This window comes from Ranitomeya variabilis, chromosome 6 (genome assembly GCF_051348905.1).
Source record: "Ranitomeya variabilis isolate aRanVar5 chromosome 6, aRanVar5.hap1, whole genome shotgun sequence".
Lineage (NCBI taxonomy): Eukaryota > Metazoa > Chordata > Amphibia > Anura > Dendrobatidae > Ranitomeya > Ranitomeya variabilis.
The window spans coordinates 62,778,992-62,793,148 of NC_135237.1; the positions used below are offsets into that span (position 1 = coordinate 62,778,992).

Consider the following 14,157-nt stretch of genomic DNA (forward strand, 5'->3'; position numbering starts at 1 on the left):
ATTATATGCATTAGTAATTAGATCCCTGGGTACAAAACCTCCTGCTGTTTTTGCACAATATCCTTTTATATATAACTTTGTATTGTCATCTCCGTTCACCTTTTGTCTAAATGATTTTAATATAAAAGTTGTTATAGTTTGATACTTTATTAGACCTAGTATCATCTTTTTTCTTGTGGTGGTCCTCCCTACATCAGCGCGCACTGCCCTTGTCGTCGCCCATACATCTCAGCACACAGAGAAACCACTACCATCTTCCTCCTCCACCAGCTGGACACAGGTATGCTACTGAGCTGATGCACTCATGCCCGCAACTTTGCCCAAGGTTAAAATCTTGGTCCACTGTGAATTTGACATCTCTGTAAAAAATAGAGAATCCGTGCGACTTTCTGGAAAACAAGTCCAAATAAGGGAGATCATACTTTACAGGAACTATTGTATGTGTGTTTGTGTGTAAATGGTCACTCCTACACCCACTTTTATGGTAACTTTTTACCAATGGCGACAGATGTAATGAACTACAAATGTGCTCCAAAATTTGCAACATTTCCATGCTAAATAACTGGCATAAACTGTTTCATAAATTTCCCTTACATCTTGTATAAAAAGCCACAAAAAAATGGGCAAAACTTAAGAATTCATATCTTTAATCCCTTCCAGACATGCAGCGTACATGCATGGCGGATGTTGGGTACACGTGTATGGATCAGGAGCTACCCCTGTTTCCCATTGTTTAAAAGGAACCGGTCACATGAAAAAAACGCTATTAACCTGTAGATATGGGGTTAATCTGTAGGTTAATAGCATTCTGAACCCGCCCAGTGGTGGCACTTAGACCCCCATTATCAAAAGGAAGATTTTTTTTCCCTCCCGGTAACGGTTGGGTTACAGCCATGGGGACGGCGCTGATGCAGCTTCAGTTACCGCTCCTTATATAGAGAGCAGCTGCTGTAACTGTGTCCCCAGCACTGACTGACAGCAGCTCAGCATTAGGGTCGGCTGTCAGTCAGGGCCGGAGGCACGGTTACAGCCGCCGCGCTCTAAACAGAGAGCGGTGACTAAACCCGCCAGCACCGCCCCCTGTGGCTGAAACATGAACATTACCAGGAGGAATAAAGTTAATTTCCTGCCCGCAGCAGGGCTCTAAGTGCCAGTGTCTGGCAGGGTCAGGTTTAACCCCATATCTGCAGGTTTAACCTCTTATATGTAGATGTTAATCACAGAGAGGTGTTTAAGTGGCACAATAATTATTCATGATGGAAGAGCGTGCATGGCAGTCAAGTACTTTCAAAGGACATGATGGAATTTTAAATACATTTATTAACAAATGTTAACACATATTGCTAGTAAGAGCAGCTTACAAAATGGCAGAATGTGTCAAAGAACTAGACCAGCCACAATGGATAATTACAATGTGCAGAGTGGCCAAGCTTAACATCTTAGCACAGCTTAAGAAACAGAAGTGAATTCAGTTGTGTAGTAACTGTCTCAAAACATTTTTCTTTTTTTTAATTTTTGTAACTTTTTATTTTAACTTACAACATATACAAAACCAGGCCACAATCTTAATTGATTTTTTTTTTCTTGTTTTTCCACACAGTTTTGACTCTGCAATGTGCAACCATGTCAAAAGACACAGGAAAAGAAGCCCAAATAACACAAGTGTTAATCTCATGCAGATTACCGTTATATTTGTATGTTTCTTGGAATGATATCACATCAATGTATTTTTTATTTTATTTTCACGATACACTTTCATTCATAGGTCTGGATCGATATTGTAAAGTATCTGTTCTTGCCGGGATTGTACCGTAGCCCCGTACAGCGGTGGAGTGGTATATTTTATATGGATGGATTGAAGGAGAGGTGACGAGTGCAGTAACGTCATGCGGATTTTATGTATGAAGATGATATCAAAAAATACTGCAGGAGCAGAATGTAAAATCCGACGGACTGATTGATGCATCGAGTCCCGCGACAACAAAACTTCTTATTCTTCCTGCCCATTCATCAATATTCACAAGTGCTCCTCCGAGTGACATTTTCCGCTGCCATTTTCTAATCACTTGCAATAAATATCAAAGATCTAAATAAATATTTACAATTCCCCCTCGATCGTCCTGCCTCCGAGTAGCTAGCGTGTTAGGTTTTTTCTCTACATTCCTGCTCAGAAACCTCACATACAGAAACAAGAACAGAACATGAATTTTTTTTCACACATAAAATCGAATAAAATGACGGAAAATTCAACGGTAGTAAAAAAAAAAAAAAAAAAGAAGAAGTGGCTAACGATGTGGTTTTAAAAACAAACCCAGCTCCCAGCAACATGAAAGGTTTATAGGTGAAAATCAGTATTCAACCATCGATCCGTGCCGATAATGCTCTTAAGAAGTTGTAAAAAAACAAAAAAAACCCTGACATTTTACAAGAAAACGGTCATGCATTAATCTTCAGTGTTTGTGGAAGAAGCATCGCTTAGCAAAATCGGCTTTGTACTCGACTTTATACATTAGGGAGTCAAACATGAAGGCAATTCCTACTAGTTGGTTGGAAATTCAGTAAAACTAAAAGACAACCATAGCTACCTGGTTCTGCACCTCTTGGCCAAACCGGAGGTCATAGATGGCAATATTTGTCCATCTTGTAGAAGAATATTTTTTTCTATGCATCTAAAATGACAACTGAACATGATGCAGACAGACTTGGTCAGGATACAAGCCACCGGCTCAATGCAAAGGGATTCTGGCCCTTTAATCGTGGTTGTTCAATCTTCTGTATATTCAAGAAATGTATGATAAATGTGGATCCCAAATGTCATCGATCTCAAGGATGGGAGCCGTGTCACCCACCGCCATCAGTGGAGTAGTGGCCGTGTATTGGCGGCTTACTCCATCTGTAAATCGGGTGAGTGGCAAGTTTTGGAAATATCTATACAACTGAATGGAAAAACACACATGATGGGATGAGGTCTTGTTTTCGAGATGGGGTTGATCCCAACCATGAGACCTGAATGTATCACCATATATGTATGTGCACATGCCATAAATGTGCATGTGCAAAGCTAGCAGGACGGAGACAACCGTAGAAGGAGAAATGCAAAAGAAGTGATCCTGGGCAAGTCCTTGCAAGGAAGAACAAAGGGGGTCGATTAGTAGGCTGTGGTAGATGGATGGTAGGATTAGATTACATAGAAGTTTTAATATAAGGGCGCAATGAGACGGCTGTCTAAATTAGACTGAGATCGGAACGCAACGCACGGACCGGCTGGCGGCTCCCACGATCCGAGCGTGACATCGGCATAGAAATACATGAAGCTGTCGAGCGCGCGTCTCCGGCAGGTCCATGCACTGCGTTCTGATCTCGGTACGATTAATACGGCCGTCTGACTGCGTCCAAACCAAGGAAACAAAACTGGTTTGTAGACACGAAATAATGGGAGATTTTTAATAAAACTATATCTAAAAGTTGTTTCATTTACCATTTTAGATGCATTTAAACAATTAGGCAAAAAGTTCATAAATGAAAATAAGTGCAAATTATAAACTGATAATTGGTTTTGCCCATCAAAATGAATGTGTAGGTTTCGAGGTACAACGGACATCGTAATTTGTAGCAAAATCATCTGTTATATTAACATTACACATTTCCCCACGCTCGTACTTGATTGTATCAGCTTACATGGCAGTGGTGCAGTTACACTGTGCATGCTTAGTGTAATGTGTTACAATAAAAACCTGCAACACAACAAACCTAAAAACTAAGTACATTTTGTATAGCGAAAACCTTGTGAAGCCCCAAATATATTCAGAATATCGATCAAGGATTTCCCGGAGCAGAACGACGCTCGTATCCGCTGCCCGGTGACAATTTTATAGGCCTAGCAGTAGTGTGAACAGGTGACAATTATTTCTATAAAGGTACGATAACGGCACAGATGAATTCCTAATAAACCCTGTAAGAAGTTGTCCAAGGTCGATTCTTGGTCTGAATTGTCTCTTAAGTGTGCCTCCATAGGACTATGAACTGTGCAAATCGTAAAAGTAACACCTATGATCTAAGATAAGATTACCTGTATTTAAATCTATGCAATCAAAGTTAATATATTTAATTTCTTTTATAAAAGTTATATATTGAAAATAAGTAATGAACAAACATGGGATATATTTTACAAATAAAATATGCAAGAAAATAAAACAAAAACAAAAAATTCTTGCTTTGTGAACCCTGTTCCCAAAAACTCTTAAAACCCCCCGGTACAGAATAAGTAAATATCATAATGCCTTTCAAAAGTAGAAGGAACGTAATGACACAAGCGCGGCAGGCTTATCGGGGTGCACATATCCCCCTTTCTATACATTCACAGACCTATCAGAAATGAGTGGCACCGTTCATTTGGCTCCCTGCGTATTCATCTTTGTTAACCCCTACATTTCTGGTCCGGGGTTGCTCCACCAGACCAATATATGGTGCCATTTTACCTTCTCCTTTTAAAGGGGTGGATTAAAACCTGCCGCTTTTCTGATGTATGTTTGATTAAAAAAATAAAAAAAATTAAAAACGTTAAAACATTGTAAAACACAAAATGCCTTGAACCTGAAATGCAAAAACCGACTAGCGAAAAACTGCTGCGTCTCAGCAATATGGATGTAAAATGCGCTTCCGACTTCTCATGTGTTAGTACAGGAAGGAACGGCGTCTAACCTGGGGTTGTTTTCAGAACAGAGGTCATGCGCTTATTGGGGGAAAAAGAAAAACCCGCACTGCGGGATCCTCCGTCAGCAAACAGGTCAGAGCCGGAATCTAAGCCCAGGGATCGGTGGGGAGATATTTCTTTGCGGAGACCCGGGTTTCAGTACTGGAGTTGTGCAAGCAGCAGATCTGCCGGTACTGAGAGAACTATTAGGAGCTGCTTCGGAAATGGTATGCAGCTAGTAAGCAAGTACGGCATCTTGGAAATTAAAAACAAAACACAAAGTTTGAGGATAGATATCAAGGAAATGATACAAGAGGGAAGGAAGCGATTCATCTTTTCCTGCGGCAGGTTCTCTTGTGTTCGGCGTGCCAGTGTTCTTGCTGGCATTTAATGGAGCAGTAAGACGTGTTCCAGCAGCAGTGGTACATTGCCTCCTCTTCACAGTTGTAGCACTATGACGGCAAAAAAATCAAAATAAAAAAAAACAATCACAACATTATTACCATAAATACAATCAGCTAAAAATAATATAGGGACCGAATGGACTAAAAGTTGGCCACAAGTTGGATGTAAAAGTCTCACTTTATACATAGTAATAGCGACATTTGTACTTTTAGAAACTTTTCCACAATGTCATGGGTACTTAGAATCCTTGTAATTCCTTGTACTCTGTAGATGCACAAATACGGCGGCACCTCGGACAGTCTCTCCAAATTTGTAATGAACACAGTGAACCTTAAAGGGGGAATCTGTCAGCAGGTTTTTGCTATGTAATCCAAGAGCATAATGAGGAAGGGGTTAAATCATTGAATTCAATGATGCATCACTTATTAGGTTGTCTGCTGTTGTTTACTTTTAATCAAGGTTTTATCACTAGAACATTAACATTGCTGGGACTAGCTGCCTTGTGCCAAGTAGTCCGACTCCGCCCCCTCTTGTGATAAGCAGCTCACTGCTAATAGACAATGTACATAGAGAGCCTAAAAACTGACTGTGTCACAAGTGATGCACCCAGTAAACTAAGTGATACATCAATGGAATTGGGGTCTCTTTGCCTACATCATGCTGCTCTCAGATGAGGTATCAAAAACCAGCTGACAGTTTCCCTTTAAAGAGTAACTAAACTTTGAATTATTTTTTTGGAAACTGATAGCCCCCCTTTTTAGCACCTGTTCTTCCTTCCTTGCTAATACCTTGAGTAAAAGCAGTGAGGTGTACGAGCTCAACAGAAAGCCTATGGCTCCGTACACCTCACTGCTTGTGTGCGGCCTGATCTCATTAGTGATTAGTAGGTGGTCCCACTATCAATAGTACCAAGAAAGGGCTAATACATACAAAAAAATATTTCAAAGCTTAGTTGAGATTTAAAAAAAACAAAAACAAAAAAACCTCTGTAAAACGGTCATAGGGTTACGTAGAGCAGGGCCGAGAGGGACGGTGCAGATGCAGGAAGAGATGGGAGAATTGATTCGCAGGTCTCCAGTCCATCGGCCGGCCATCTGTGAATCTCCTCACCTCCAGGCTCTTTTTCTTTATTATCTGGGTTGCGGTGTGATGCACACATCACACATAATTAAGAGTAGAGCTGTCAATGTCAGCAGGGAAGGAGTTTCATAGAGCTCCGGTCCAACGGTCACGCTGATGGACCGAATTCCTGCAAATCGATTCTCCTATCTCTAGATACAATACGTAAGACCATTACCTTGGCACTGGGAGGTACAGTTTTTTTCTAGAGTGCTTCTTAAAAAAACAAAATTGGGGAAAGAGTCGCTCATACAGCAGCTTACAGGAAATGTAACATGAGTACTGACCTGTAAGTACAAGTCAGTCCTGCAGCCATTGAGCTAAATTTGGGCAAACTGAGCACCAGCGTACTTAGCTTTTTTGCGGGAGTGTTAGGTATAAGGCGTCTATCTGTGACCGTCTTTCTCACGGACGCCGTCTGTCTGCAGCCCTGGACTATTCTGGATGACGCCTGGCCTCTTACCCACTGCTTCTTCTTGGTCTGGGATATCAGCTGCTTGTGTTGTGCCGCCAGCTTCTTAATTTCTTCAACAAACTCTTCCTTGCACTTTTCTTTCACTTGTTTGCACTTTCTGTCCATCTCGCCTTGTATATTGGCCACAGCTTTGCTAACTGCTTGCCTCTTTTCCTCCTCCATATCTCCTTGCAGCTGTGCAGAGAAATAAAGATTCTCAGCCATCTTAAGATGCTTTCCCCCGCCCCCCACAATGTATCAATGAAGAAATGTACGGGGCCGCCATGTACCAGGGCTTTGAATGGAGCGGAGGTCGATCATGTGCACCACCCCTCCATTAATTCTTAATGGGAGCACAGAAGATTGCCGAGCTCAGTGCTCAGCTGGTCTTCGAGCTCCTATTAGAATGAATGGAGAGGCGGTGCACATGATCGACTTCTGATCCAGTCATTCTTGGGACTGGTGGAGGCCATGGCGGGTGGACCCCTACCGATTGAAAAATTGCCTATCCTTTGGACTACAGTGACCGGAGCAAGTTCTGGGTGCTGTAATTATGGGCAGATGCCGGCTGTGTACCACAGTGGCGTCTGCCTGGTATGAAGCAGGATCAGCTTCTGACCTAGCTTCATACATATGATGAAAATGTACATCATAGGTCGCTAATGGTTTAAGTACAAAACAACAAGAAGAGAGGAAGCCCAATTCTGTCTGATAGGTAATCCGACTGTATCCTCAGTGCAGAAGGACCTGAGTGATTATCTTCTAACCTTGTCCACGGCTTCTCGCACGGCTCGCTCACTTTCCCTCTGGTTGTCCGTGCTCATTCTTTCTTTGAAGTCATTGAAGAGCTTACTGTACTTGTCATGACACATGTTCTGGCACACGCCGTCACTGTTGGTTTGTGTACTGCGGTGCGACATTCTTGGAGACGAGGCACTTTGCTTCTTCGTCTGTGTGCAGACGGACACTTTCTCTACTGGCGGTGGCAGAGGAGGGATTTCTTGGCTTGAGCTCACAGCTTCTGTCTCAGGTTCTGGCTCCGGGTCCTACAAATGGGGACAGATTGAATAAGATTTTAGTTGCTGTAGACAACAAAACTAATTGCCTAATTGTCAGTGACTTAATGGGTGTGGAATGGGGTGGAGGTCAGGCACTTGTGCTGCCCGGTCCATCACCGACACTTCCCAGACGCCACAGTTTTTGTATAGTAGCACTTAGGATCATGCTGTGCCGTGTGATCACAACTGCACCAAGCTCTTTTCATGAGTGGAAATAACCTTTATTCTTGTACTCAGTACACAGCAGCCCCACGACATATTCCTTGTCATGCCTGACAGAAGACTTCAGGACCCTAACGCTCCGTCCTGCCACATTATCAGCAGCCATCCGTTATCATCTCATTCGCTCTATCTTCCATATAGTTTCTCTAGGAGTCAAACACCTCAATCTTCTTCACTTTTTCTAACTACTACTACGTTTCACACATTATTTTTTTTTTTTTGGACTCTAACACCAAGATCCCGGTGCGATCTTTTTTTTTCACCTTTAACACAATTATAGCATTAATGAATACAGGCCACGATCTGTTTATGTCCAGATACACAAAGCTATTGAGGGTATGGAGAGTGCTAGAACAGTTGATAGAAGGGATCAGGTTCTGAGTGAATCGGAGAGTTCGGTAGGAAGGGAGAATTGAGAACAGTAATATTAGTGAGGGGATGTGATAGACCTGCCTAAAGAGGTGGAAAACTGTGGACACAACCTGAATGATTGGGGTAGTGCATTCCAGGGAACTGACGCAGCATGACAAAAGTGTTGGAGATTTCCGTGGAATTATAAAAGAGGTTTAGATCATTAGCCAATGGAGAGTATGAGTCAGGTGATAGGCAGAGATGAGGGAGAAGATTTAGTTTGGTGCAGCACTGTGGAGAACTTTGTGGATGAGGGTTTATATTGTATTCTATAGTGGCTAGACAACCAGTGCAAGGACTGGCACAGGGTGGAGGCATCAATGTAGCTGCTGGACAGAAACATGAGCCTAGCTGCTGCTATCAGGAAAGATTGGAAAGTGGAGACTTTGGTGAGAGAGAGACCTATTAGTAGTGAGTTTCAGCAGTTAATGGGAACCTGTCACCCCAAAAATCATATACGAGCTAAGGCCACCGGCATCAGGGGCTTATCTACAGCATTCTGTAATGTTGTTGATAAGCCCCCGATGTATCCTGAAAGATGAGAAAAACAGGTTATATTATACTCACCCAAGGGCGGTCCCGATGCAAATCTTACATCTAAAGTTTTTTTTGTAAGGATTTTTTTGCGGGCACTGTATATGCACTGTGTACTTACAATTGCCAATTTTGCTTTTCAGCTAATTCTTCCCTTACCATTAGGTCTATAACATCACGTGATTAATAACTGACTAAGTGAATCCTTCTAAGCTCTAGGAAGTCAATTTTCCCTGTACGAGTCATCATTACTGCAAAAGTCGCTGCCAGGTGGTCGGAGAAGCAGCTGGGTCAGGAGTTGAAGAGGGGAAGGATAAATGCAGGGACAAGAGACTTCCTGTTTCTATATAGAGCAAAGAAAAGAGAAGGATTATCTGGGTAGAAAGGCAAAATGAGCAATTGTTAAGTACACAGTGTTATATAATATTAAGATGATAAAAACTTTGATCTGTGATGGGAGGAGGGCTTCTTTAATGGTTGATTGCACTTTGATGCCTGATGCCGATAAATGCAGGCATTGAAAAAAACAAACAAAACAAAACAATATACTAAAAAAAGAAACGTTGTAAAATACTACAAGAGTACTAATGCTAATACTACTTACTTCCTTGTTGGGTTCTACATTCTGGTTACGACGCCCCTTCTTGGCTCTTGGTTCCTGAGTCGCCTTCTGCTTGAAAGATTAAGGATGCAAAGTCAATGTAATCCTATTAACATTGAACAGATCGGAAACCGACGGCCAGGAGATAATCTTTATATTGTGCAGAGTTTGTGCACGTTCGGTTTATGGCTAGTCTGCGTCTCAATTAGCGGAGCTGCGGGAAACAATACACAGACTTGTCTTGTTGCCCAGACAATATATCTCTTTATGTCTGCAGGAAACTAGGACGCATTGTGAGGAGGTCGCGTGAGGATGCAGGTGTACGCCAGGTGACTGTCACTCCCTACAAATATCATCAATTACATTAATAAGAAACATAATCAAAGCAACTAAAAGGAAGGCAGCTAAATCAAAGGCGCTAAGGATGGAAGTTGGGCTGTCTGTGGGTTTTATGTATAGGGGGGGGGAAGGGTTAACTGGATTTTTTTTTTGCTACATTCTAGATTTTGGTTTCTTTAAAAAGAGAATTATTAGAAAATATATTTCACGTTTACTAATATGCTACATTTACTATTGCACCAGTATTTAATGCTAGATCATTTGCAAATAATCTCCATCTTGTAAAGCATTGGCATATCTCAGTGATCACCACCAAACCTGAAATGAAGGGGCAGCAATGCTGGGCCCCCCGCCTGAAGCTTCTACTGCCCCGCCGTGATCCTGGCCACCGAGCTGTGAAGGGCCGGATCCAGCCCCACTGACTTGATCATGGCCGAGCTGTGGTTTCGGGCACAGCGGGTGGTTGGGCATCTGCTCTGAATGGGAACGCTGCACTAGTGTCACCATCATTCCCAGGATCAGCGGCTGTCCCAGAGGTAATTATCCCACTAATCGTAAAGAAATATGACGATACATCCAACGGGGCTGTCCGAGGTAGGCTCTGTTCACATTCCCATTCTGGCCTCTGGAGCAAAGCTGCTGTGGTGGGTGATGCCGATGTGACTGCACTGACTTACAATTGGGTTTAGCGTTCTCGCATTTTGCCCGGGGTTTTGTGCTATCAAAATTGATGGATTCGTCAAAGGAAAGTATAAAAGTAGATGTGAACTTATCCATATAACCCTACTAGGGGAGATCTGATGTAATAGAGAAGGTTCCTAGAATATAATGTATTAGAGCAGAAGATCGGAGGGGGTCCAGCTCCAGTGAATGCTTCTATATCCTGAGCGATTGTGGGGGTCTCAGAATCTGGACGCCTACCAATCTGTACGGTGTTTTATATAAAACACAACTCTTTGTGGCGTTTATTGAACTTAAAGGGAACCTGTCATGTAAAAAATGCTATTATTAGTGATGAGCAAATATACTCGTTACTCGAGATTTCTGGAGCATGCTCGGGGGTCCTCCGAGTATTTTTTAGTGCTCGGAGATTTCATTTTCATCGCCGCAGCTGAATGATTTACATCTGTTAGCCAGCTTGATTACATGTGGGGATTCCCTAGCAACCAGGCAACCCCCACATGTACTTATGCAGGCTAACAGATGTAAATCATTCAGCTGCGGTGATGAAAATGAAATCTCCGAGCACTAACAAATACTCGGAGGTCACCCGAGCGTGCTCTAGAAATCTCGAGTAACGAGTATATTCACTCATCACTAGCTATTATCCCTCAGATATGAAGTTAATCTGCAGTTTAATTACATTGTGACGCTGCCTGCCGCCCATACTGAGAGCTCCACTGTCGGGAGGAAAAGAACTTCATTCCTCTCGGCAGCCTCGGGCTTTCAGTTACAGAGGTGCGGCTTCAGTCACTGCTCAATGCATAGTGAGTGACAGCTTTAACCACGCCCCGGCACTAACTGCCAGCCGGCTCTACTGCTGAGACAGATGTCAGTCAGTGCCGGGTGTGGCTACAACCGCCTGTCACTATGTACTGAGTGGTGACTGAAGCCGCGCCGGCCGCACCCCTATGACTGGAAGCCCGAGGCTGCTGGGAGGAAAGAGTCAGAAAACTATTAACCTGCAGATTAAACCCCTTTCTGCAGGTTAACAGTGTTTTTCTTATATGACAGGTTCCCTTTAAAGGGATATTTGGGAAGAGTCCGGTGAGGAGAGCTCTGAATGGTGACTGGCTGAGAGCACTTGACAGGACGATCTTCACAATTTCCCACCCAAAGGTCCTTTTTAGTTGGCTGCAAACATGGCATACAGCTTCTAAAGACCGTTAGGTCTAGAAATAAAAAGAACAAATTGACTGAAGGCCCGGAGCGCGTTACAACCCCCTCCGATGAATGCACTCGCCTGCTCATTGCTGGTCGATGAGATGCTGGATTCAGCTTCTTCCTCCCCTTTATCTTCTCCTTTGGATTTCCAGAAGCGGCCCTCACGTAGGAAGCGCTGGTGCAGCTGCAGCTCATCACAGGCCTTTTTCCAGCCCATGCTTCGCTTTACATGGAGTGAATGTACATTGACAGTGATTTCCTGAATATTCTCTGATGGAATCCAGGCCCTGATACACAATGGCAGATTTATTAATATTTCACTTTTATCTTATCACTTTACTAATACAAGTAAAAAAACAAAAAAAATGAAGAAAGTAGTATTTCTTACACTCTCCTTAGATAAAAAAGAGGCAAGTAATTGTCCTCCATTGAGCCGACTTGCCGCTTGGAGCGGGGGCAGACATGCAAGCCTCACTGATTTTAGTCTTTTAACCCCTTCATTGTTTGGACGGACTGCTGGTCTGTATGGGCTGCTGCATCTGGTACTAATCTTTAAATTGTTGTCCACTATCGTAGACAATTTTTTTTCTTAATTACATCTATTTGGGGGCAAAATTAATTTTTGCATTTGGTTTTTATTAAAAATGTTTTTCTTTTACACTTTATCTTGGCTGTTGTAGGTCTTGGCTTCCCTGCAATTCTGTTCTTTCTCTTTCTGGCATTTACATGTTAATTATTTTTTTTTTATTTCATAGATCGGACTTTTACAGATGCGGAGATACCAAATAAGCTTAATTTATTATTAAAGCACCACTACTGCGGTTTTATTTTATTTCAGCACCGGTGAAAGTTCCTTGATCCAATCTTTTGCTCACCAGCTTCCATCTTCAGCTGTCCCCGGCATTGCCTTCTTGGTAACGGTCACAAGCTGAGTGTAAGAGTACGAGACCCTCGTGCTGCCTCTCATAGACTTACATTAAGCTGTGACTTCAGCAAACACTGGAGCGATCCGACAGGTCACAAACCGCTGGAGATCGACTAGAGCGGCGCCGGTAACAGATGAAGACGGCGGCTGGGGAGTATAATACTATGGGCAAGAAACTTAGATTAGTCGCACCACTCCAGCGGTAAAATAAATAAAAAAAACATAACTGGAGTGGTGCTTTTATTATTGTGTATTTAGACTGGAAAAAAGGGGATTTTTTTTAAAAAAAATCTTTTACTTTTTAGTCCCTTTAAGGGATTTGAATCTGCAAGTACATCCATTCTTCTATATACTGCAGTGCTACTGGGCTTCACAGAAGGACTAAGATAGCAGCCATTGAGGTCTTCGGCAGGTCCCGAGCTGCTAGGACCATTCATCTGTGACTGCGTTGCGATGGGAGAATGCCATAGGAGCCGATCCATGTGCGCAGGCAATCAGTGCATTTAAATAATTTATATACGGTTAGCGATTGACATTAACGTGGCTAAAAAGCAGCAGTTACAGGCAAGTGTTGGCGGCGTAATGGCATCTGCCAGGGATGGTGCAGGCTCACCTGAGACTGCTCATACATACTATTACGCCCTACGTCAGGAAGGATTTAATTGGGGCAAAGCTACAGTTACCGACACAGTCACACTGGTATGTATGGCACTAGACCTACCACCAATCGGACCCCACCTACCATGATGGCCCATCCTAAGCCTAAGATATTACTGTTTAAGTTCTGGGAAAACTTCTTTAATACTAGGAAACGCAGGAGCCTTAGATATGCTGCACAAGGTGAGATATAAAAGTCATTAGTCGTTACTGATTGCCTCTGATCAAGCAATGGTAGCAACAACCAACATGTGGCCGTCTGTTGTGAATTCCGCTCTTGGGCTCCCTCCGGTGGTTGTAAGTGGCACTTTTGTGAGTTCTGCTCTTGGGCTCCCTCCGGTGGTTTTAAGTGGTACTGCTGCTCCTTGGATTTAGTAGCCAGCAGCTGCTTCCACTGATTGTCTTTCTGGCTCGGCTATTTAGCCTGGTTCTATCCTTCAGCCTGTGCCAGTTGTCAATGGTTCCTGGTTGGATTCACATCTCTGCTTGGATTTCCCTGATATTCTGACCAGTTCAGCAAAGATAAGTCCTTGCTTTGTTCTTTTGCAGTCCACTTGTTGTGGACTTAATCTTTCTGCACTTTCTATGTTTTTTCTAGTCCAGCTTGTCAGTATGGATTTATTCAGTTTAGCTGGAAGCTCTGGGAAGCAGATTTACCCTCCACACCTTTAGTCAGGTGTGGAGATTTTTGTAAACTCTGTGGTAGATTTTTCTAGTTTTTAATACTGACCGCACAGTATTCTGTCCTGTTCTATCTATCTAGTTAGACTGGCCTCCTTTGCTACATCCTGGTTTCATTCTGCATATGTCATTTCCCTCTCCACTCACAGTCAATATTTGTGGGGGGCTGTCCTA

The 14,157-nt window shown here is 42.9% G+C and overlaps 1 protein-coding gene across 1 annotated transcript in view; it reads right to left on the reverse strand.

Annotated features, from left to right (window-relative positions):
- Window positions 1-1,532: 1,532 nt before the first annotated feature.
- The window catches only part of ZMYND11 (zinc finger MYND-type containing 11), a 72,034-nt gene continuing 59,409 nt past the window's right edge, over window positions 1,533-14,157 (reverse strand). Inside the window, exons 12-16 of the mRNA XM_077268552.1 lie at window positions 11,800-12,007; window positions 9,501-9,566; window positions 7,439-7,717; window positions 6,681-6,866; window positions 1,533-5,145 (exon numbers count right to left, since the gene is read on the reverse strand). Coding sequence (XP_077124667.1) covers window positions 5,023-5,145; window positions 6,681-6,866; window positions 7,439-7,717; window positions 9,501-9,566; window positions 11,800-12,007 — 862 coding nt within the window. The 3' untranslated portion in view covers window positions 1,533-5,022. The remainder of the gene's footprint in view (window positions 5,146-6,680; window positions 6,867-7,438; window positions 7,718-9,500; window positions 9,567-11,799; window positions 12,008-14,157) is intronic.